The 22868-nt window shown below is 39.1% G+C and overlaps 2 protein-coding genes across 2 annotated transcripts; one reads left to right on the top strand and one right to left on the bottom strand.

Annotated features, from left to right (window-relative positions):
• Window positions 1–4448: 4448 nt before the first annotated feature.
• On the top strand, window positions 4449–6456 carry LOC138889764 (uncharacterized). Its single transcript, XM_070173100.1, has 3 exons — window positions 4449–5319; window positions 5378–5741; window positions 6015–6456. Exons 1-3 carry the CDS (start codon window positions 4449–4451, stop codon window positions 6454–6456), a joined length of 1677 nt encoding a protein of 558 aa, XP_070029201.1.
• Window positions 6457–20383: 13927 nt separating this feature from the next.
• Window positions 20384–22431, bottom strand: LOC104230288 (uncharacterized). Its single transcript, XM_009783051.2, has 4 exons — window positions 22298–22431; window positions 21843–22151; window positions 21302–21722; window positions 20384–21193 (listed from the first exon to the last, which is right to left on the bottom strand). Exons 1-4 carry the CDS (start codon window positions 22429–22431, stop codon window positions 20384–20386), a joined length of 1674 nt encoding a protein of 557 aa, XP_009781353.2.
• Window positions 22432–22868: the final 437 nt, after the last annotated feature.

Genomic DNA, 22868 nt, shown 5'->3' with positions numbered 1-22868 from the left:
ATTACCACGCATTGATGATTTGTTCGTCCAACTTGAGGGTGCTCGAGTATTCTCGAAGATTGATTTGAGATTGGGGTATCATCAGTTGAAGATTCGGGATTCAGATATTCCGAAAATGGCCTTTAGGACTCGTTATGGTCACTATGAGTTTTTGGTAATGTCATTCGGGCTGACCAATGCCCCAACAGCCTTTATTCACTTGATAAACAGTGTATTCCAGTCGTATCTTGATTTTTTCATCATCATGTTCATTGACGACATATTGGTGTATTCTCGTAGCGGAAGGGTCATGAGCAGCACTTGAGGATCATGCTCCAGACTTTAAGGGAGAAGAAGCTATATGCTAAATTCTCCAAGTATTGGCTTGATTCAACGGCATTCTTAGGCCATATGGTGTCTAGTCAGGGGATCAAGGTGGATTTGAAGAAGATTGAGGTAGTTTATAGTTGGCCCAAACTATCTTTAGCTCCAGATATTCGAAGCTTCTTGGGTTTGGCAGGTTATTATTGTCGTTTCATGGAGGGTTTTTCATCTACAACTCCTTTGACTAGATTGACCCAGAAGGGTGCTCCTTTCAGATGATCAGATGAGTGCGAAGCGAGCTTTCAAAAGCTCAAGACTGTATTGACTATAGCCCCAGTGTTGGTGTTTCCAACAAGTTTGGGATCTTACACCATGTATTATAATGCATCACGTATTGGGCTTGAAGCGGTGTTGATACAGAATGATAGGTGATTGCCTACGTGTTTCAGCAATTGAAATTTCATGAGAAGAATTACCCTCTACATGATTTAGATTTGGAAAACATTGTTCACATGCTGAAGATTTGGAGGCACTATCTATATGGCATTCATTGTGAGGTCTATAATGACCATTGAAGTCTCCAACATCTGTTCAAACAGAAAGACCTTAATTTGTGGTAGCAGATATGATTAGAGTTGCTAAAAGGCTATGATATCACCATATTATATCATTCGAGAAAGGCCAATGTGGTGGACGATGCACTGAGTAGGAAGGCTGAGAGCATGGGCGGTTCGGCATATTTACTGGTAGCAGAGAGGCCACTAGCCATGGATGTTCAGGATTTGGCCAAGCTATTAGTGAGATTAGAGAGTGTTATTTTAGGAAAAATAACATTTTATTTCAAGAAAAGAAACGTCTCAGCATTCAAAGAGGTGATTTAACAACAACAAAAAAGCATCGGCATGATTCAAGCCTTAATTGACCATGCAATTTTCAAAAATTACTACAATTCATAGAATATCTCATGGTTCGACATCCTTAATGATCGGTGTCTTGATGTCAGCTTTGCCATAGCACTCCTCAATTATTGCCACAAAAACCCTTCCGATCCCATCAATGATTTTTCTTCTTGTAGTGAGCTCTAACCCAGACTCGGAACATGCTTTGGCACGAAACCTTGCTTCCTAGGGTTACTGTTGTGGACTCTTCCAATTGTAGGCTCGTATCCTAAGTCGATGGTACCCTTCTATTGCTTTGGTTGGATTGGATCAGTTATCCCATCTGATCTGGCCCCCGTCCCAGATCATGTATTTTACCCGTAATTCATCATTTCCCGAATCACCATCCCTAACTTATATGGTGACTGCGTATTGTGGTGCCATTTATCCTTCTCCATTTCCATTTCTTGCATGATCTCGGCCGCATAAAAACCCTATCCAGTCCCTCTAAAAAGTAACTGTGTGTTGTAAATAAGTTGAATGACTTCATTACCCATGTATCACTATTTCATGACAATCCTATTTGAACTTCATATGGAGAGTGGAAGAAACTTCCCTTTCCATGTGTATCATGGTATTCCCGAAAACTCAATAGGTCCAACTTGCAAAGCTAGATAGATTTCCCCAATTACGTCTTTATGCGACCAATCAAAAACGCTTACCCTTATATGAATTTTTTCACCTCTTATATGGATGCCTAATTCTCGTAGAGTGAAGAATGTGAAAATGTTCTCTCCAGATCCCCCGTCGATCAGTATCCGAGATATGACCTTGTCTCCATACTTGACAGTGATGTGTAGAGATCTTTTTTTATCCATTCACTCCACAGGAAGCTCATTCTTCTAAAAAGAGATCATATTTGCCTCTACCATATTCCCAATTGTTGTTGTCAGTACCTCACATGTGGTATTGCCTGGAATGCTTACTCCACTTAATACTTTGACCAAAGCGTCCTTGTGGTTGTCAAAACTCATCAACAAATCCATGATTGATATGTGGGCAGTGGTCTTTCTAATTGTTCTTCTATAGAATATTCCTTAACCAGCAACTTCCTCCAGAAATTTGATCCCTCTGCATCAGTTATGTTGATGGTAGGCTATAATCTCATGTTTTTGTTGATTATTACATTCCAATTTACTGCACTTAGGTTGAGTTTGAGCTTTAATCGTTAGTGTTTTGCACTAATTGTGTTTTATGCCTTGTAGGAGTGATGTCGAGCTATGTAGATGTTATTTAATGAATTTAAGTAACTTGGAGCTTTGAAGTCTGAGTAAAAACCCAAGGAATTAAGCCCGGATTGTGTTCGGGGAACAACGGATGATAGTTAAGAACAAACGAAGAATCGAGCATGCATACTGCGCACTATCTAGTAAAATACACATAACGTTTCACTCAAAACTAATTTTGGGCTCCGCAATATGTTGTTGGAATATAATTCAAAGGTCTACAACTTCCATGTTTTACGTTTTTTTAAATTCTCAACAGAACAGGCTGAAAAGAATGCAGCAAGTGCGCGGTTGCGCACTGACCGCGCATATGGGGCAGAACAGTATGAAAAATGTGCAGGCACACTTCCAGGTGCTCGCCCGTGCACGTCCTGTCCAGGAAAAGTGTCCTTTTTCACTTTTGGGCCCGACCCTACTTGGTATATATACATGGGAAAATGGTGTATAGACCTAAGGAAGCTAAGGAGAAGAGGGAGAAGCAAGAGCACACAGATTTTACCATTCATCCTCACTCAAGACAAGGGTTTGGATGTTTTATGTTTTCCTTTGACTTAAACTTATTTGTGATGAATTTCTCCATATCCATGGATTAATCCTTCTTTAGGGTTTGATGTATTTGGTGTATTGATACTTGTTTGTGGATAATTAACTCTAGTTTTTACGTATTGAATTGTTTTGGATGTTTTAATCATTGCTTCTATACTAGTTCATGTAATCAAGAGAGACATAACTTGTGATATTGTTGCTTTATATTTTGTTGGTTGAAGTTTTTAATTCTTCTTAGTAATCGAAAGAGGCTAGTTGAATTGTTGATTGAACCTAGTCAGGAGAATAATCGAGAGAGATTCTCCTAAAGACTAATCCACTACGAATTCTTGCATATCTTCGCATGCTTAAAATTGGCTTATCTTGTGAGGTTGAGACTTAATTGAGAGAGGATTTCCTACTAAACAAGTGAACTAATAACTAAGTGAATTCGAGAGACTCACTTGAACATTAGAAGTGAATTATCTAGAGTTAAATCCCAAACATTTGTCTTGCACCTATCCTATCAATCCTATCTTCTCCCAATTGATAACTTCCTTTGCTTAATACTCGTGTTGATTGTCATTAGCCAATAGTTTATACTCTTAGTTAATTTTAGTTTTAATCATATTAACCTCAATTGTTGATCATCTTGGATAGCAATCTAGCTACATACTACGAAAATATTGTTTAACTCCAATTCATGTGGATACGATATTATAATTTACTATATTCGACTAGCGAACATATTTTAGTGTGTGTTTCAAGCTCGTCAATTCCTCTTTTGGTTTTCTTCTCTATTTGAATTTCTTCGATTCAATTCTTTAGGAGTGTAGCATCTCCCGGATTGACAATCAATAGTGTTTGAAATAGTCTGTAGTGCTAATTCAGGAATTTTTCTTTTTATTTTATTTTCTCTTTTTACACTTGGTGTTCTTTGACTATTCGCAGGCTACAGGTTAGATTCGTGCATGAGTCGATCTTCTAGTAAGGAATTACAACCATACGAACCAGAAATCGATAAATATCTACGACAGTTAAGAAAGGAAAGAAATCTTCAAAAAAGGTTGGGCAACCCTCAACCAAAGAAAAGATGGCGGGAGATGATGATAATGTTGATTTGGTTGCGAGAGACGCAGCCCAACTTAGAGAGAAAGCTGCAAGAGATGTTGTAGAAGCAGCACTTAGAAATGCACAAATTGCTTATGAGGAGGAGAGAGCTCGAAGAATGGCTCAGAATCAACCCTTGGTTCTAGACCAGTTTAGAAACATAGCTCCTGGTCAAGGGAGACCACTTGGTGATTATGCTAGACCGGCCTACAACCAAGGTTTATCAAGTGTGATACCACCTCCAGTTGCAGCCAATAATTTTGAGCTGAAGCAGGTGTTGTTTTAAATGCTCCAAAACAACTGTGTCTTCAGAGGAAAGATGCACGAATATCCAAACAATCATCTAATGGACTTCGAGGAGATCATGGACACCTTTCAATACAACAGTGTGTCAAAAAATGCAGTGTACTTAAGGGCATTCCCCTTCACTTTGAAAGATTATGCAAAGCACGGGCTTCGAAGCTTGCCCCAGGGATCAATTAGAACATGGGAGGAAATGACCTCAAATTATCTTGATAAATATTTCTCCTCAGATAAAATGGGCAAGTTTAGAAGAGAAATCCATAACTTCTGCCAGAATGAGATTAAGACTGTGTTTGAAGCATATGAGAGTTTTAAAGAGATTGTGCGAAAGTGTCAACACAGAGGGATTGAACTCTGGATGCAACTCCAGGACTTTTGGGATGGTTTGACACCAACCTCACGCAAAACATTGAGCAATGCAGCTGGAGGTTCGTCAATGAAGAAGACTCCAGTGGAGATAGTCACTATTCTAGATGAGTTATCTGAAGATGCAAATCAGTGGCCCTCGGAGATTGCTAAAAGAAGAAGATCAACTGGTGTTCACCATGTTGATGCTAACACATCTATGCAAGTACAGCTTGATTCCATGGCAAAAGAAATAAGGAATCTAACCTTAGCTTCAATACATAATGAGCCTCATGCAGCATGTGACATATGTGGAAGAGGATACCCTACTTATGAGTGTCAAGCTTCAATGGAGGAAGTTAATGCTAAGGGTAATTATAATTTCAATTCAATGGGTCAGAAGTACCCCGATTTTTCTTGCAGTTCACCTGGGGGTACAACAAATTCATGGCAACAAAATAACTCCATATTTCAAGGAGCTCTTGGTTTTTGTGAATCAGCACAGGCCGCAGTTTCAGCCTCAACAGCCAATTCAGTCTTGGTTAGAAGATCTAATGAAATCCTTCATTGTCAAGACTGATGAAAGATTAGATGCTCATGGTCCAGCTATCAAGTAACTTGGGACAGGTTTGCGTAACTTGGATAGACAAGTGGGACAAATTGCAAATGTATTATCTGAGAGAATCCTAGGTACTTTGCCAGTTGATATTAAAAAGAATCTCAAAGAAATGGTAAATAATGTGACCTTGATAAGCGGACAAGTGTTGAAGGATCCCACTCCAATTCAAAAAGAAGTTGCACTCAAAAAAGAAAGTGAGAAGGAGATGAAAATTGAAGATGATGATAAAAATACTAAGAAGAAGAAAGGCAAGAAGGGAGTTGAGAAAAAGAAGAAGGATGAAACTTCAAGAAAGGAGGAATCCGAAGATGTGAGCAAGCATATGCCTGCTCTACCTTTTCCCCAAAAGCTCTATAGAGAAAAGCTGGACAAGTAGTTTGAGAGGTTCCTAGATATGTTGAGACATGTTAATGTAAATCTGCCATTCACGGAAGTTCTCTCACAAATGCCAGCTTATGCTAAGTTCTTGAAGTAGATCCTGACAAAGAAGAGAAAAATAGAAGATACATAGGTAGTGAAGCTCACAAAGCATTGCAGTGAAATACTGCAAAGTAAACTCCCACAGAAGTGTGGAGATCTAGGGAGTTTTACTATACCTTGCTCTTTAGGCTCTATTAATTTTAATAAATCTTTATGTGATTATAGGGCCTCAATTAATCTAATGCCATTGTCTATTTACAGGAAACTAGAGAAGGAGATTAGAGAGATAAGGTCAGTGCCAATATCTTTGCAACTGGCAGACCAAACAACTATAATACCCGAGGAGATAGTAGAAGATGTTTTAGTGCGAGTGGATAAGTTCGTATTTCCCGTAGATTTCATAGTGTTGAATATGGATGAGAACAAGGTGGTCCCCCTCATCCTAGGAACACCATTTTTAGAAACGGGTAGAGCTATACTAGATATACATGATAGAAAACACTTACTTAGACTGGGTGAGGAGACTGTGACTTTTGAGATGAATGTAGCAAATGGAGTGAAAAAGGAGAAGCCAACTGCAAGTGTTGAGTGGAAGGTGAAGGGTGTGAAAGAGAAGGCTATTGTTAGTGAAAAATATAAGTGTGGGGTGTACCCCCAAGAAGGCTGAGAAGAAGTTATCTGCGTGGATGTGTGCACTAAGTCGGGTGCATGAAAAGGAGCCCGACATTGATTCAGACCTCAACTAGAAATTCAGGAAAGTTTCCTCTACCTTATACTTTTTAATTGTGTGTCATGGGGACATACCATAACTTAAAGTATGGGGTGGGGGATAATTGTATGTTGTATATATATTAGTCTTAGTTTTTGCTTTAGTTAGCTTGATTGTTTTTTGCTTTTGTTAGCTTGAGTAGTAGAAAAAATTGAGGAAAAAATACATAAAAATTATAAAAAATTTCCCGTCGACGAATATCATTCAACTGGTTTCTTGAGGGATTTAATCGAAAGAAAAAAGACAAAAAGATTTTTTTGTAGGTAGTGTAATAATTCTCCCTTAGTTTTTCTTTGTGCCGCACTTCTTTTTCAAGGGTTTTGTTTGAACCGGGTGTAGTTAGTTTTTATTTTGTTAGGTGTAGCCTTGTGCTATGATTTCAATGCGAAGCAATATCTCTTGACTTCACTATATCTTGAGAATAGTAAGTGCTTTAGTTGTGACGCTTAGGCTGAGATTTTGACTCTTGTATAAGTACCTTAATTTGTATGATCTTGACTTTTCTTAATGGCTTTGACTAGAGTGTCTTGAGAGGCCAATCTTGAGTGAGTCATGTGACATGTGTGTGTGAGATTTTTATGTTATTCTGTGCATTACATTTGGTGTCTAGAACTTTCCCCGTGTAGTTGCAAAGCGAAATAGTAGTTTTATTCAGTCTTGGAAGTGATATAGGAATTTCTTTGTTAAGCCAGTTATATGTTATTACCCATCTAATTGTTAAGTATCTTAGTTAACTTCTTTGAGCCTGTAATCCTATTTTATTTGGCAATCACATTATAAGCCTTACCCAATTGTTTGAATTGACCATCTATTTGAACCTTGTACCTCCCAAGAGCACTTGAAATCATTATGAACTTTGTAAAATTTAAAGTGTGGGGTGGTTGGTTTGGCTTTTGAGTGGAACTAATAAAATAATGAGAAAAGTGCATTGTTTTGAAAAAGTAAGAGCCACTTGAGCTGAATAAGAAAAGAAAAAAATATATTTGTATTGTTGTGCAAAATATTCTTTGATAGTGGTGACTCTTGATGTAATTGTACTTAAAGAAGAAGGGCGTTAATGCCTATTGATGTGAAGGTGGAGTTATGGTTTGACATAAGTGTGGGGTTTCAACTGTTAAAGTGTATGTATTAAAATGCTTAGGGAGGTGTAGTCACTCTTATATATAAATTTACCATACCCATCTCATAGCCTACATTACAACCAGTTTAAAGTCCTACTTGATTCTTGACTGAATGAACTCAATTAGTAGAGTAGTACACTACGGGCAAGCCTATGGTTCACCTTTTGTGGCACATGAATGTCGTTTCTGAGAGTGAATGAATTCTTCCTATCTTGAATTTCTAATTAATTTGGAATTCTATGTGTGTGGAGCTACTCTCTTTTGTTGTGTGAGGGCACATGATTCATAAAGGAAAGGTAATGTCGTTGACCTCTATGTTAGAGTATGTGAGCATGTTGTGAATGATGCGTGGTACTTATGAGTCAAATCTTGAGGTGAGGATGTTACACTATTGTGCTTAGTCTATTTTAAATATTCTTGGTGTGATGAGTCTTGAGTGTTGTTTAATAAGGGTGTGTCTATATAAAGTGTGGTTTGATTTCTCGACGACGAGCAATGGTTTACATGTGGGGTATTGACGGTAGGCTATAATCTCATATTTTAGTCGATTATTTCATTTCAATTTACTGCACTTCAGATGAGTTTGAGCTGTAATCACTAGTTTTTTGCACTAAAATGTGTTTTATGCCTTGTAGGAGTGATTCCGAGATGTTATGGAATGAATTCATCAGAGTAAAATCCCAAGAAATTAATTCGGGATCATGTTTGGGGATCAACAGATGATAGTTAAGAACGAATAAAGAATCGAGCAGACATACTGCGCACTGTCTAGTAAAATACACATAACTTTTCTCTCAGAATTCCGTTTGGGCTACACAATATATAGTTGGAAATCTAATTTAAAGGGATACAACTTTTATGTTTTACGTATTTTCAAATTCCCAACAAAACATGGTGAAATGTGCGCGTTCGTGCACTGACCGCGCATATGGGCCAGAACAGTGTGAAAAGTGTGCGGCCACACTTCCAGGGGCGCGGCTGCGCACGTCCTTTCAGGGAAAAGTGTCCTTTTTCACGTAAGAGAAGGTGTAATTGTTTGGGTTCGACCCTACTTGATATATATACATGAAAAATGGTATTTTGAGGACTTTTGACATAATTTAGACCTAAGGAAGCTAAGGAGAAGAGGGAGAAGCAAGAGCACACAAATTTCACCATTCATCCTCACCCAAGACAAGGGTTTGGATGTTTTATGTTTTCCTTTGACTTAAACTTAATTGTGATGAATTTCTCCATATCCATGGAGTAATTCTTCTTTAAGGTTTGATGGATTTGATGTATTGATACTTGTTTGTGGATAATTAACTCTAGTTTTATGTATTGAATCATTTTAAATGTTTTAATCATTGCTTCTATATTCACTAGTTCATGTAATCGAGAGAGGCATAACTTGTGATATCGTTGCTTTATATTTTGTTGGTTGAAGTCTTTAATTCTTCTTAGTAATCAAAAGAGGCTAGTTGAATTGTTGATTGAACCTCGTTAGGAGAATAATCGAGAGAGGTTCTCCTAAATACCAATCCACTACGAATTCTTACATATCTTCACGTGCTTAAAATTTGTTTATCTTGTGAGGTTGAGACTTAATCGAGAGAGGAGTTTCTACTAAACAAGTGAACTAATAACCAAGTAAATTCGAGAGAGTCACTTGAACATTAGAAGTGAATTATCTAGAGTTACATCCCAAATATTTGTCTTGCGCCTAACCTATCAACCCTATCTTCTCCCAATTGATAACTTCCTTTGCTTAATACTTGTGTTGATTGTCATTATCCAATAATTTAGACTCTTAGTTAATTTTAGTTTTAATCATATTAACCTCAATTGTTGATCATCTTGGATAGCAATCTAGCTACATACTACGAAAATATTGTTTAACTCCAATTCTTGTGGATTAATATTATAATTTACTATATTCGACTAGCTAGCATATATTAGTGTGTGTTTCAATCTCATCAATTCCTCTTTTGGTTTTCTTCTCTCTTTGAATTTCCTAGATTCAATTCTTTAGGAGTGTAGCATCTCCCGGATCGAGTCATCCCATGAGTGGCTTGTAACGAATCGACCGATCATTTTGAGCTTCTGCACTTTGCTCGTCAGTTCTCGGGCATTACTTGCCCCGTGTGATGGATTATGAATTATATAAATCATTGGTTTTGGTTTTCAGGGTAATTTGAATGAATTTGGAAGAACAGTTCTCAGTTTGAAGCTTGAAATTTGAAAAGTTTGACCAAGATTTGACTTGTTGGTATATGATCTCGGATCAAAAATTTTATGATATGGTTAGCTCCTTTAGGTGATTTTTGGACTTAGGAGCATGATCAGAATGAGTTTTGGAGGTTCAGAGTAGATTTAGGCTTGAATTGGCGAAAGTGGATTTTTGGCGATTTCCGGTTGGTAGGTATTATTTTGATATAGGGGTCAGAATGGAATTCCGAGAGTTGAAGTAGTTCCGTTGTGTCATTTGGGATGTGTGTGCAAAATTTTAGGTTATTCAGATGTGGTTTGGTTGGGGTTTTTTTCAAAAGCGTAATTTAGAAGATTTTGGAATTCTTAGCTTGAATCCGATGCGATTTTGGTGTTTCGATATTGTTGTGAGCGTTACTAATGTTGGAACAAGTTTGATTGAGGTTATAGGATATGTTGGTATGTTTGGTTGAGGTCCCGAGGGCCTCGGGTGAGTTTCGGGTGGTCAATCGGACCATTTTATGAAGTTTGGAATTGCAGAAATCTACTGCTCAGTGTTGCGGACAATTAACCTTCGCGTTCGCGAGAGGGGAGCTGCGATCGCGAAGGGTTAGCTGGAGAAGGTGGAGATTATGGCCTTCGCGTTCGTGAGGAAGGCTCCGCGTTCGCGAAGGTCTGGGAAGTAATTTATCGCGTTCGCAAGGTAAGCTCCACGTTCGCATAGAAGAAATTGGCCAGCTAAGTTTGAGGTGTTTTGTTCACGCATTCGCAGGTGAGGGAGCGCGTTCGCGAAGAGTAAGGTTGAGGAACCATCACGTTCGCGAGTGGCATGACACGATCGCAAAAGAGGAATTTTGGTCAAAGGTGACTTGTGCTTTGCGAACGCGAGGCCTTGACCGCGTTCGCGAAGAAAGATTTCCGGCCTGGACAAAATGTTTAAATACTCGTCTTGTCCGCGATTTTGGAGTTTATTTCTTCCATTGTTGATCATTTTTGGAGTTTTTTGAAGGGGATTGAAGAGGGATTCAAGGGGAATCACTTGGAGGTAAGAATTTTGGACTTAAAACTCGATTCTATTGTGAAATCTACCTAATAAATCATGGAATTTAAGCCAAAAATTGAGGAATTAGGGCTTGAGATTAAGAGACTTTAAAATGAGAATTTGAGGGGTCATTTGGACTCCGATTTGAGTGTTCTTGGTATGTATGGACTCGTAGGGAGATAAGGAATCTGTTGATGTAAAAATTATCGAATTCCGAGGTGTGGGCCCGGGGGTCGGGTTTTGGTAATTTCGAGATTTATGTTTTAAATTGATTATCTTCACTTGGGCTTCGTTCCCTTAGCATATTTTGACGTCCTCATTCTGATTTTGGATAGATTCGACGCGAGTGGAGGCCGATTCGAGGGGCAAAGACGTCGCGAGCTAGAGATTTGACTGGATTGAGGTGAGTAATGATTGTAAATGTTGTCCTGAGGGTATGAAACCCCGAATTTGCACATCGTTGTGCTATATTGAGGTGACGCACACGCTAGATGACTAGCGTTGAGTCGTGCACTATTGGGGATTGTGACTTAGTCCATCCCGAATGACTATTTTACTGCATATTTGATTGAAAAATATTTGCTATCATCATGTTTTGGGCTGAATGCCATATTTGGGCCTCGTGCCAACTATTTGGACCCTTCAGGGATTTTTATTGATATTTCCTCTCTGTTTTGACTTTAAACTTGTACTCAGTCATGATATATTCTACTGTTTTCAAAACTTAGCCATGTTTACTCTGCTTTAACACTTGAAATGATATTCTAAATAATATTTTGGGTTGAGCATCATTTTTACTGTTGCCCGAGTGGCTTATGTGATTTTGACTGAGGGGCCTGTGTTGTGAGGATAATTTTGGGTCAGGCTACATGCCGCAATGGTGATACACTGATTTTGATTATGAGGTCGAGGGTCTGAGATATGTACGCCACGAAGTGCCTTGTTGATATGAGGCCGAGAGCCTAGAGATGATGCCACGAGATGGCTTGATATTGCGCTTGGATCGTAAGGGGCCCCTCTAGGAGTCTGCACACCCCAGTGAGCGCGGGTACCCATTGTGATGTGAGATATAGCCTGAGGGGCTAGTGATGTTCCATGTTGTTGCCCGAGGGGCTATTTTCTGTTAGTGTTTGCGCCTGAGGGGCGGATTTTCTGTGCTTATCTGATCTAGTCGCTTTGCATTTAATTGCTTAACTGTTAAAAAGATATTTCTAAAGAATTTTTAAACTGAGCTAAGATGCTTAAAGAGATTTCACAGCTTCATTGCTTTCTTACTAGTTTTGTACTACTTCTATCTAGCATGTTGATGAACTTTTTGTGATTTCTTATCGCTCAGTCTTTATTTATGATTATTACTCACTGAGTTGGAGTACTCACTTTACTCCCTGCACCTTGTGTGCAGATTCGGGTATTTCTGCACCCGGTATCGGGTATTGGTTGAGCAGAGACAGAGTCATTGGAGTTAGCGAGGTAGTCGCTCAGCTTCCGCAGCACTACTTTACTCTCTCTTGATGTCATTAGACTGTATTTAGTATTTCCAGAATTTTTGTTGTATTTTAGACCTTAGTAGATGCTCGTGACTTGTGACACCCCGATGTCGGGCTGTATCTATTTTCGCACTGTTCATTTAAATTTACATTATGCAATTTCCGATTAATTAAAAAGGCCTAGATTGATCTATTAAAATTATTGAAATGGATTTGGGGATTATGTCGGTTGGCCTTGTCTTCACGAGAGACGCTATCATGACCGGGTCCGGTTTGGGGTCGTGGCAAGTTGGTATCAGAGCGTAGGTTACATAAGTCTCACGAGTCATAAGCAAGTTTAGTAGAGTCTCGCAGATCGGTGCAGAGATGTATGTACTTATCCTTGGCAGGCTGCAGAACCTTTAGGAAGAACTTCACATTCCTGAATTCTTATCGTGCGTCCTTGATTCATCTTGAAAAGTAACTCTTTGAATTCCTTCCACGCGTTCGTATGCGCGCATGAGCGCTCGGTATCAGATGTGCATCGATGGCTTATAATTCCCTGATCGAGGGGCGAGATGTGATCCCTGGGTGTTGATGTTGGGCCAGTCTGGAAGACTTGAGGCCGGATTTCTGCCTATATCTTGAGCCTTGAGCTGTTGATTGCGTAATGCGTGTGTTTTTGGATCTATACGTGTTGTTGTGTCCCTATTAAGAGAAGTAATGACTGGATAGCTACGTGATGAGGGTGATGTGACTGTGGGATGTGTTCATATGAATCGAATGAGATGAGGAGGGTCTACTTTGGGGCAGCAAGGACTATTAGGTGCTTGATTTCCATCTTGATTTGGGGTATATCCCCGAGTTATGGGTGTGTGAAGAATCTTTTCATATTTTCTAGTTGGGAGTGAAGTAAATTTCATATTGCGGTATGAGTTCAGACTCAGGAATATTAACTGACTACGTAACGTTTATGACGGTGGAAGGTATACAGAAATTCCAATTTGAGGAAAAGCATGTGGGTTATCTCCTGCGGAGTGTTCTGAGATTTTGTGATCCTTATGTTGTCTGTTAGAAGATCTCATTTATAAGTGAAATATATGTGTTGCAATTTAAATTTGGGTCGCTTAAGAGAGTTGGTTTAACTGTTACAAGAGTGAATGCGAGATTTGCATAAGAGTTAAAGTACCAGATGGTCTATGTTTCACAAGCTTATGAAGGATTGAGTTTAATCTCACTATGGTATTATGGCAGCAATAGAGTATATATGTTATGAGTGATTGAGTGTGTTTTGATCTATGGCTTCGAGCCAAGTGGGGAAGTTTGCTATTGATTAGTTGATTGCACAGTTATGTGCTATGTTGGTTCCAGTTTGAGGCATTCGGGAGAATCATTTATGGCTTACAAAGATTTGAGATAGAGGATGGCTCGAGTAAAGGAAAAGGTTATGTTATGCTTCGTAGGTGTATGAGAATCATGGAATATCTTGAGTTGTTATGGGTAAAGGGTGTGCGGTTCTTAGAACATGGAGCTGCTTGGTTGCATTAAGGTGAGGTTACACTCTGCGGTGTCAGAGTGCTAATGAGGCACGGGTTGTTCGGTTCATTTGATCAGGCTAAATGTAGTTTGAGTAGGGTGGATGGCTCTAGAGAATGGTTCTAACGCGTTCAAGGTTTTACGTTTAATAATTGGAGATTTCAAGTGTATAATCTGGCTAGAAACTGAGGTTTGCATTGGAGGGTGCCGAGACTTGTGTCATTTCTATATCAAATTATGGGATTCTATATATCAGTATTAGGAAAGTAATTGTTCCAGATTCGTAGGAAGTCTCTTCGGGGTAGGTATTTTGAAAGTGGTGCTTTTGGAACATTTAAGAGAGTACTCGGCAGCTTATGAGCCTTAGACAGTGTGGTTTATGCTTGGGTCTCGTGTGGTGAGTCTAGGTTGAGGAATTGTGGTGTTATAGCAAGAAGGAGTATCAAGTTGAAGGTAAATTAGAAGGAAAACTGGATAGATGGGAAAGCTTGGTAGTAGACCGGATCGCTATGGTAAGGATATGATTAGTTCCTTGGGTGTGAATGGAGTAATGAGTTTCTGCAGGTGTTTCACGAAAATTCTCTTGGGTTTTTAGTGGCATGCATAGCTTGGTTGAGTTAGAAGGATTCAGTCCTGATGGTTTAATTTTGTGCGAATGGAATTTGGAAAGTTCTTGATGATTTCTACCACGGTTAGAGGTGTATATTTTCCATGGGCATGAAGAGCATGGGATATATAGTGATTTTCTCCCAGACAGGGTCCAATAGAAAAGTTCTTGGCTAGTTGAGTATGTAGTTACGTTTGGCTCAGAATAGATATGAAGTTCTCATGTTTACCTTAGGATGGTATGGTATATGCGGTATGTTATGCAGGACTTAGATTTGCATGTGTAAGGTTATGGATCAGTTCTGAAAGGAAGGTCACAAATTCTTAGGCAGCATGGGCAGCTCCAAATAATTAGAGAAATGAGCTTCAGATGATTAGGGAAATGATCTTCAGATGATTAGGGAAATGGTATTGCTAACTGGGGTGATTTGACGAGGGTATATGTTTCAGAAAAAGGCAATGTGATTAAGTTGATGGTACTTCGGTAGTATTGCAGCATTCTCTTGTTTAGATCGACCGCTGATATTCGAGTTTGCTTGGTGGGACAGAAGAATTTAGAGTATCTCTCGTAGAATGATTAGGTATTAGAGGTGTGGTATGTATTCGGACGGCAGAATTGGGATCGGATATGGTGATTCGTGTGCTATATGGATTTGGAGATGGGAAGTTCTCACAAATAGGTTATGTTGTGGTTGTGGGTCGTGTGTATTGGCACTGTATAGTGACTATCAGGGTTTGGAGACCTGAGTGGATCTTTTGCTGCTTGGTATGTTAGATTATGATGTAATATTGGGGGCAGACTGGTTGTCTCCGTGTCGTGGTATTCTGGACTATTGCACTAAGGCGGCACTTTTGGCTATGTCGGGAATGCCACGGATTGAGTGGCGAGGTTTTACGGATTATGTTCTTAATAGGGTGGTTTCATATTTTGAAGATCCAGTGGATAGCAGGGAAGGATCATCTTTCTTACTTGGGTTTCGTTATGGATGTCAGTGTAGAGACTCCTACCATTTATTCTGTTCCGGTGGTGAGGGACTTTTCAGAGGTGTTTCTTGTGGTCGGGCATGTCACCGGGAAAAGTTGTTGATTTCGGTATTAACGTGGTGTCGGGAATCGTATCGTATGGCACCGTCAGAGTTAAAGGAGCTGAAGGAGCAGCCTTAGGGTTTCTTTGATAAGGGGTTCGTTGGCAGGCCAATATGAATGTGTGTTCCAACTTGGGTTGGCTTGGTTGGCTCCGAGTTGTATTGTTAAGGGATGTGTTGATTCGATTGTTATTAAGCTTATTAGTAATCTGGGGAGATCCATGAGTTACCTTTACATGTTGCGAGGCATTGGAATTTGTTGGGTATATGCACCGGTGGTGCGGTGTTATTGGGGTCTCTCAGTGGAATTTGAGTGGGAAGAGTATTGAGTATTGTTCGGCGGATGGCGTATCGGTTGTGTCCTTTTGGGTTTGTGTAAAGTTATGTCAATTGCTTCGCCATGGTTATAATGATCTGCTTTGGTTCTAGAAAATCAAATTGTGTGTGGTTGTCGATTTTGACCATAGTGACTTGAGGTGTTTCATGTGGACCAGTGTTTGGATGAGGTCGCATTGCAGAGTTAAGCTATGTGGAAGTATGATCCTATGGGTTAAATTTATATGTTCTGTTTATATGATGGGTAATGGGTTCTCAGCATTATGTGTGGTGATACTGGCAAGCTTACGGTACAGCTCTTTCATTTGAGTCATTTTCATGATTTGAATATGTTCGGATTGTGACTTATTGGTGTGCGGATTGCACAAGTTGTGACTTTAGCCTGTATTGATGTGCCATATCACCAGAGTAGTGTGTTGAATTAGATGAGATCATTGGGATCATTAATGAATACGAACAAATTCGATTTTAGCATGTTGGAAAGATAATATCAAGGTTCGGCTCAGAAATTTGCTATGGTCTTTGCCAAAGGAGAAGTGGCTTCATGAATGGTTGATCTGAGAAATGGTTATGGCTTACTGCGTCTTTTATTTATCATTGGCAATATATGAAAGTGTTGGAGTGAGACTTTAGTACATAAGAGGTTTTCTACCGGTATTCAGTTGTTGTGTGCAGCTGCTTTGATTAGAAGTTATCACTACAAATGTTTGAGTTGTGTGGTATATCATGTAATTTCACCTGAGGTTGCAGGTATGGGTTATTACAACTGGTTTGGGCTTATTCAGAGTATAGATATGAGATTCTGATCTTGTGGATGATTTCAGAAGTGAAATGTGGTTCTAAAGTTTATGGGCTAGGTGGGATTGTGGAATTTCAGTTACATTGTATTATTGGACTCATATGAGATTGGGTGACGTGCTATCACCCCCGGGTATATGCATGGTAAGGTTATTTAGCGATTGGTTGGATTTTGGAACAACTCTGGGCACGTTTGAGGACGAACGTATGTTTAAGTGGGGGAATCGATCGTTTTAAGCTTTTGCACTTTGCTCGTCTGTTCTCGGGCATGACGTGCCCTGTGTGATGGATTATGACTTATATGTAAATCGTTGGTTTTGTTTTTCAGAGTAGTCGGAATGAATTTGGAAGAACAGTTCTCAGTTTGAAGCTTGAAATTTGAAAAGTTTGACCAAGATTTGAATTGTTGGTATATGATCTCGGATCGGAATTTTATGATTTGGCTAGCTCCGTTAGGTGATTTGTGACTTAGGAGCATGATCGGAATGAGTTTTGGAGGTCCGGAGTAAATTTAGGCTTGAATTGGCGAAAGTGGATTTTTGGTGATTTCCGGTTGGTAGGTGAGATTTTGATAAGGGGTCAGAATGGAATTCCGAGTGTTGCAGTAGTTCCGTTGTGTTATTTGGGATGTGTGTGCAAATTTTCAGGTCATTCGGATGCGGTTTGGTTGGGTTTTTTATCAGAAGCATAATTTAGAAGATTTTGGAATTCTTAGGCTTGAATCTGATGCGAATAGCGTTCTGAAGGTTGGAACAAGTTTGAATGAGGTTATGAGATATTTTGGAATGTTTGGTTGAGGTCCTGGGGGACTCAGGTGAGTTTCGGGTGGTCAATCGGACCATTTCATGAAGTTTGGAATTGCAGAAATCTGTTGCTCGGTGTTGCAGACAATTGACCTTCGCATTCGCGAGAGGGGAGCCGCGATCGCGAAGGGTTAGCTGGAGAAGGCGGAGATTTTGGACTTCGCATTCGCAAGGAAAACTCCGTGTTCGCGAAGGACTGGGAAGTAATTCATCGCGTTCGCGAGGTAAGCTCCGCGTTCGCATAGAGGAAATTGGCCAGCAGGGTTTGAGGTGTTTTGTTCATCGCGTTCATGGGTGAGGGAGCGCGTACGCAAAGAGTCATGTTAAGGAACCATCACGTCTGCGAGTGCATGTTGCGATCGCGAAAGAGGAATTTTGGTCAAAGGTGATTTGTGCTTCGCGAACGCGAGGCTTTGACCGCGTTCGCGAAGAAGGATTTCAGGCCTGGGCAGAATGTTTAAATACTCATCTTGTCCGCGATTTTGGGGTTTATTTCTTCTATTGTTAATCGTTTTTGGAGCTTTTTGAAGGGGATTGAAGAGGAATTCAAGAGGAATCACTTGGAGGTAAGTATTTTGGACTTAAAACTCGATTCTATTGTGAAATCTACCTAATAAATCATGGAATCTAAGCCAAAATTTGAGGAATTAGGGCTTGAGATTATGAGACTTTAAAATGAGAATTTGAGGGGCCATTTGGACTCCGATTTCAGTGTTCTTGGTATGTATGGACTCGTGGGGAGATAAGGAATCTATTGATGTAAAAATTATTAAATTCCGAATTGTGGGCACGGGGGTCGGGTTTTGGTAATTTCAGGATTTATGTTGTAAATTGATTATCTTCGCTTGGGCTTCGTTCCCTTAGCATATTTTGACGTCCTCGTTCTAATTTTGGATAGATTCGATGCGAGTGGAGGCTGATTCGAGGGGCAAAGGCATCGCGAGCTAGATATTTGACCAGATTGAGGTGAGTAATAATTGTAAATGTTGTCCTGAGAGTATGAAACCCGGACGTGCACATCGTTTTGCTATATTGAGGTGACGCACACGCTAGATGATGATCGTGGGGTCGTGCACTGTTGGGGATTGTGACTTAGTCCATCCCGAATGACTATTTTACTGCATATTTTATTGAAAACTATTTGCTATCATCATGTTGTGGGTTGAATGCCATATCTGGGCCTCGTGCCAACTATTTGGACCCTTCGGGAATTTTTATTGATATTTCCTCACTGTTTTGACTTTAAACTTGTACTCAGTCATGCTATATTCTACTGTTTTCAAAACTCAGCCATGTTTACTCTACTTTAACACTTGAAATGATATTCTAAATAATATTTTGGGTTGAGCATCATGTTTTATTGTTGTCCGAGTGGCTTATGTGATTTTGACTGAGTAAGGCCGAGGGCCTATGTTATGAGGATACTTTTGGGTCGGGTTGCACGTCACAACGGCAATACACTGATTTTGATTATGAGGTCGAGGGCTTGAGATATGTACGCCACGAGGTCGCTTGTTGATATGAGGCTGATAGCCTAGAGATGATGCCACGAGATGGCTTGATATTGCGCTCTGGTCCGTAAGGGGCCCCTCCAGGAGTCTGCACACCCCCAGTAAGCACGGGTACCCATTGTGATGTGAGATATAGCCTGAGGGGCTGGTGTTGTTCCATATTGTTGCCCGAGGGGCTGTTTTCTGTTGTTGTTTGCACCCGAGGGGCGGATTTTCTATGCTTATTTGATCTAGTCGCTTTGCATTTAGTTGCTTAACTGTTAAAAAGATGTTTCTAAAGAAGTTTTAAACTGAGCTAAGATGTTTAAAGAGATTTCACAGCTTCATTGCTTTCTTACTGGTTTCGTACTACTTCTATCCAGCATGTTGATGCACTTTTCGTGATTTCTTATCGGTCATCTTTATTTATGATTATTACTCACTGAGTTGGAGTACTCACTTTACTCCCTGCACCTTGTGTTCAGATTCAGGTATTTCTACACCCCGTATCAGGTATTGGTTGAGCTGAGGCAGAGTCATTGGAGTTTAGCGAGGTAGCCATCCGGCATCCGCAGCACTGCTTTACTCCTTCTTGATGTCATTAGACTGTATTTAGTATTTCCATAATTTCTGTTGTATTTTAGACCTTAGTAGATGCTCGTGACTTATGACACCCCGATGTCGGGTTGTATCTATTTCCGCACTGTTCATTTAAATTTACATTATGCAATATCCGATTAATTAAAAAGGCCTAGATTGATATATTAAAATTATTGAAATGGATTTGGGGATTGTGTTGGCTGGCCTTGTCTTCATGAGAGGCGTCATCATGACCAGGCAGAGGCGGACCCAGGATTTGAGTATAACGGGGGCACCATTGTCATTAGAGTGAATTACCCAAAGCCAGTAAAAAAATACATATAAACTCTATGATAGACCAGTAAATAAGCAGCACAATCCACTATATAATATAAACTTGCTAAGCAAAAAACCAAAATAAAGTAAGAAGAGCTTACGCTTTGATTTCATCATACTCCCTAATTGACCCGTGAACACAAACTTTGATTTCATCAGACTCCCCAATTGATCTGCGAATTTTTTAAAAAAAAATAAGCATTCCAAGAAAATAAACAACTTCTTGCACATCCTTGCGCACACATGGACTAAATTGAAATAAACTTTAAAATATAAAACAAGCGTAGTGGCCTTAATAACAATTCCTGACATACTAATAGTAATATCTACTGTTATCCAAAAATGAGAACAAAAGAAGACACAATTTACATCAAAAGACAAACTTCAATGTTATAGAATATCTTTAATTGATACTAATATAACAAAAGTACATCATCCACTTATACTTGAACTCGACGCTTTTTCATACTCTGAAAACGGTCAATAATAGCATCATTGCTTACATTTGTGAATACTTCTTTTTCAAAGTAACAAACTAAATAATCATTTAAAAATGCATCACCAATACTACTATGCAATTCATCTTTGATGTACTTCATGGATGAGAATGCTCTTTCTATCGTTGCAGTCGCGACAGGTAAAATTAGAGTCAACTTCACAAGTAAATAAACAAGTGAATATGTCTCTACAAGATTTGCATCAACCAACGCTTTTGCCAAGTCACTAATTCCTTTCAAATCTGAGAATCTAGGGTCACCATGTTGCATGTGCAATATGAAAGTTTCAGGTTGGTGACTAAGATCTCGAAACTTCAATTCATCAAACTCATCTGGATAATACTTGACCAAGGTCATTATTCTTTCTTTGTCAAAATTAGCAAACGAGTTAGCCGGATTCAAGCTAGCCATACCAAGAAGCAAGTTACCACTAACAACATCGAAACGACGGTTAAGCTCTTGAACTTGCAAATCGATCACTGTATAAAAAAGTTCAACACGTAAGTGATGAGAATAAGTAACAATAGAAGGCCTACGCTTTGACTTTCCAGGAATATAGAATTCTTCCATATTATGCACCAAAATATCATGTTTAGTACAAAACAAATATACTTCATCCATTAATAGTTTCCATCCTTCATCTCTCATTTGTTGCAACCTTTCCTTTGTAATGTCAAGAAATATTATGGCATTGACAATATCTTGCTCTTTCTTCTCAAAAGCTTTACTCAGCTCATTCGACATCAACAATACCTTCAACATCAAGTGAAGCAAGAAAACAAATTCAAATGAATTAATTTTACTCGAAAAAGCTTCTGCTTGCAATCTATTATTAGCCTATTGACCTTCATATTCAATCACCCCAAGCTCATGAACAATAGATGAAAATAAAACAACAAAGTTATCTAATGGTTTACAATGTGATCCCCAACGAGTGTCACCTGGCCTTTGAAGCCCTCGCTCTTGATTTAATCCTTTCCCACTTTGAACTTCACCACTCTCTAGCAATTGCCCCAATAATTTGTCATGATGATCCCGAAGTTGATATCTACGTTTAAAGGATGCTCCAATCACATTCAACATATTAGAAACTGTAGCAAAGAAAGTTTCCACCTCCTTATGTTTTTTAGCAACCGCTACAAGCGTCAACTGTAATTGATGAGCGAAACAATGAATGCAATGTGCCGAAGGAGTTTCTTGCAAAATTAAAGCTTTAAGACCATTCATTTTTCCTTGCATATTACTACCTCCATCATAGCCTTGTCCACGTATTTTGGATGGACTTAATGGGTATTTCATAAGCAAAGAAAGTATTGCTTCCTTCAACGACTTTGCAGAGATATCATGAACACGAACAAGACCAATAAATGGCTCGTTCACTTGGCCTTTTTATTCAACATACCGCAAAGCAAGGCCCATTTGTTCATGGTGTGAAATATCCTTGGACTCATCAACTAATATCCCGAAATAATCCCCATCCAAATCATTGATTATAGCTTTCACGGATTCTTTTGCACATGCACTCACAATGTCCTTTTGAATTTTTGGTGAAGTCATCATATCATTTTTTGGAGCATGTTTCAATATGACTCTATCTACTTCAGGGAGCCTCTTTGCAAGCCATTCCAAAAGCCCTAGAAAAAGGCCTTTGTTTTTTGAAGAATCACTTTCATCATGACCTCGAAAAGACAATCCAAAATACAAGAGAAACCTTACAAAATCGATTGATGCATTTAAACGAATTCAGTGCTCATTTCTTTGTTTCTCAGATTGCTTATCAAAAGCAACTTGAATTGATTAGGATTGATTTGATAAGTCTAGCATCTTTTTGAAATACTTGTGGTGGAGGCTATTTACTTTACCAACATGTAAGTCAAGTCTTTCCGAAGCTTTATTCCAAGCCTTAAAGCCCGTTTTTGTGTAAGAGTCACCCGTGCTTCCATGAACATAATCATTTTTGAATAAATAACAACATAAACAAAATGCGGCATCTTTATTCACACTATACTCCAACCATCTAGAATAGGAACCTTTAAACCAACCCGAACTAAATTGACGCATTTTATTCCCGAATAAAGTTTTAGGAAATTTATGATCAATCGGTTGGCAAGGTCCATTTTGAATGTAGTGTCTTCTTATGTCATCCCGTATTCTAAGACTATATTTATCAATTGGTACTCTCTCTCCAGGGTCGGGATTGAGTAATTTCTCATCAAACTCATCTATGAGATGAGAGGAATTGTTTCTAAGACTAGAACTTGGTTGAGAAGAATTAAACTTTGTCAAAAACACGTCCATCTCAATTCATAAGAACAAGAACTTCCTATAAAAAATGAGTTCAATAAATTTAATAGTCTATAAAGAATAGAAATTCATCAAATGCAAAAAGGGTCAAAGTAGAAACCACGGAAAAGCAAAAAGTTCCAAG

This window comes from Nicotiana sylvestris, chromosome 4, assembly GCF_000393655.2.
Source record: "Nicotiana sylvestris chromosome 4, ASM39365v2, whole genome shotgun sequence".
Classification (NCBI taxonomy): Eukaryota; Viridiplantae; Streptophyta; class Magnoliopsida; order Solanales; family Solanaceae; genus Nicotiana; species Nicotiana sylvestris.
Note: the sequence above shows the minus strand (reverse complement) of the source record. Positions and strands in the feature narration are given on the sequence as shown.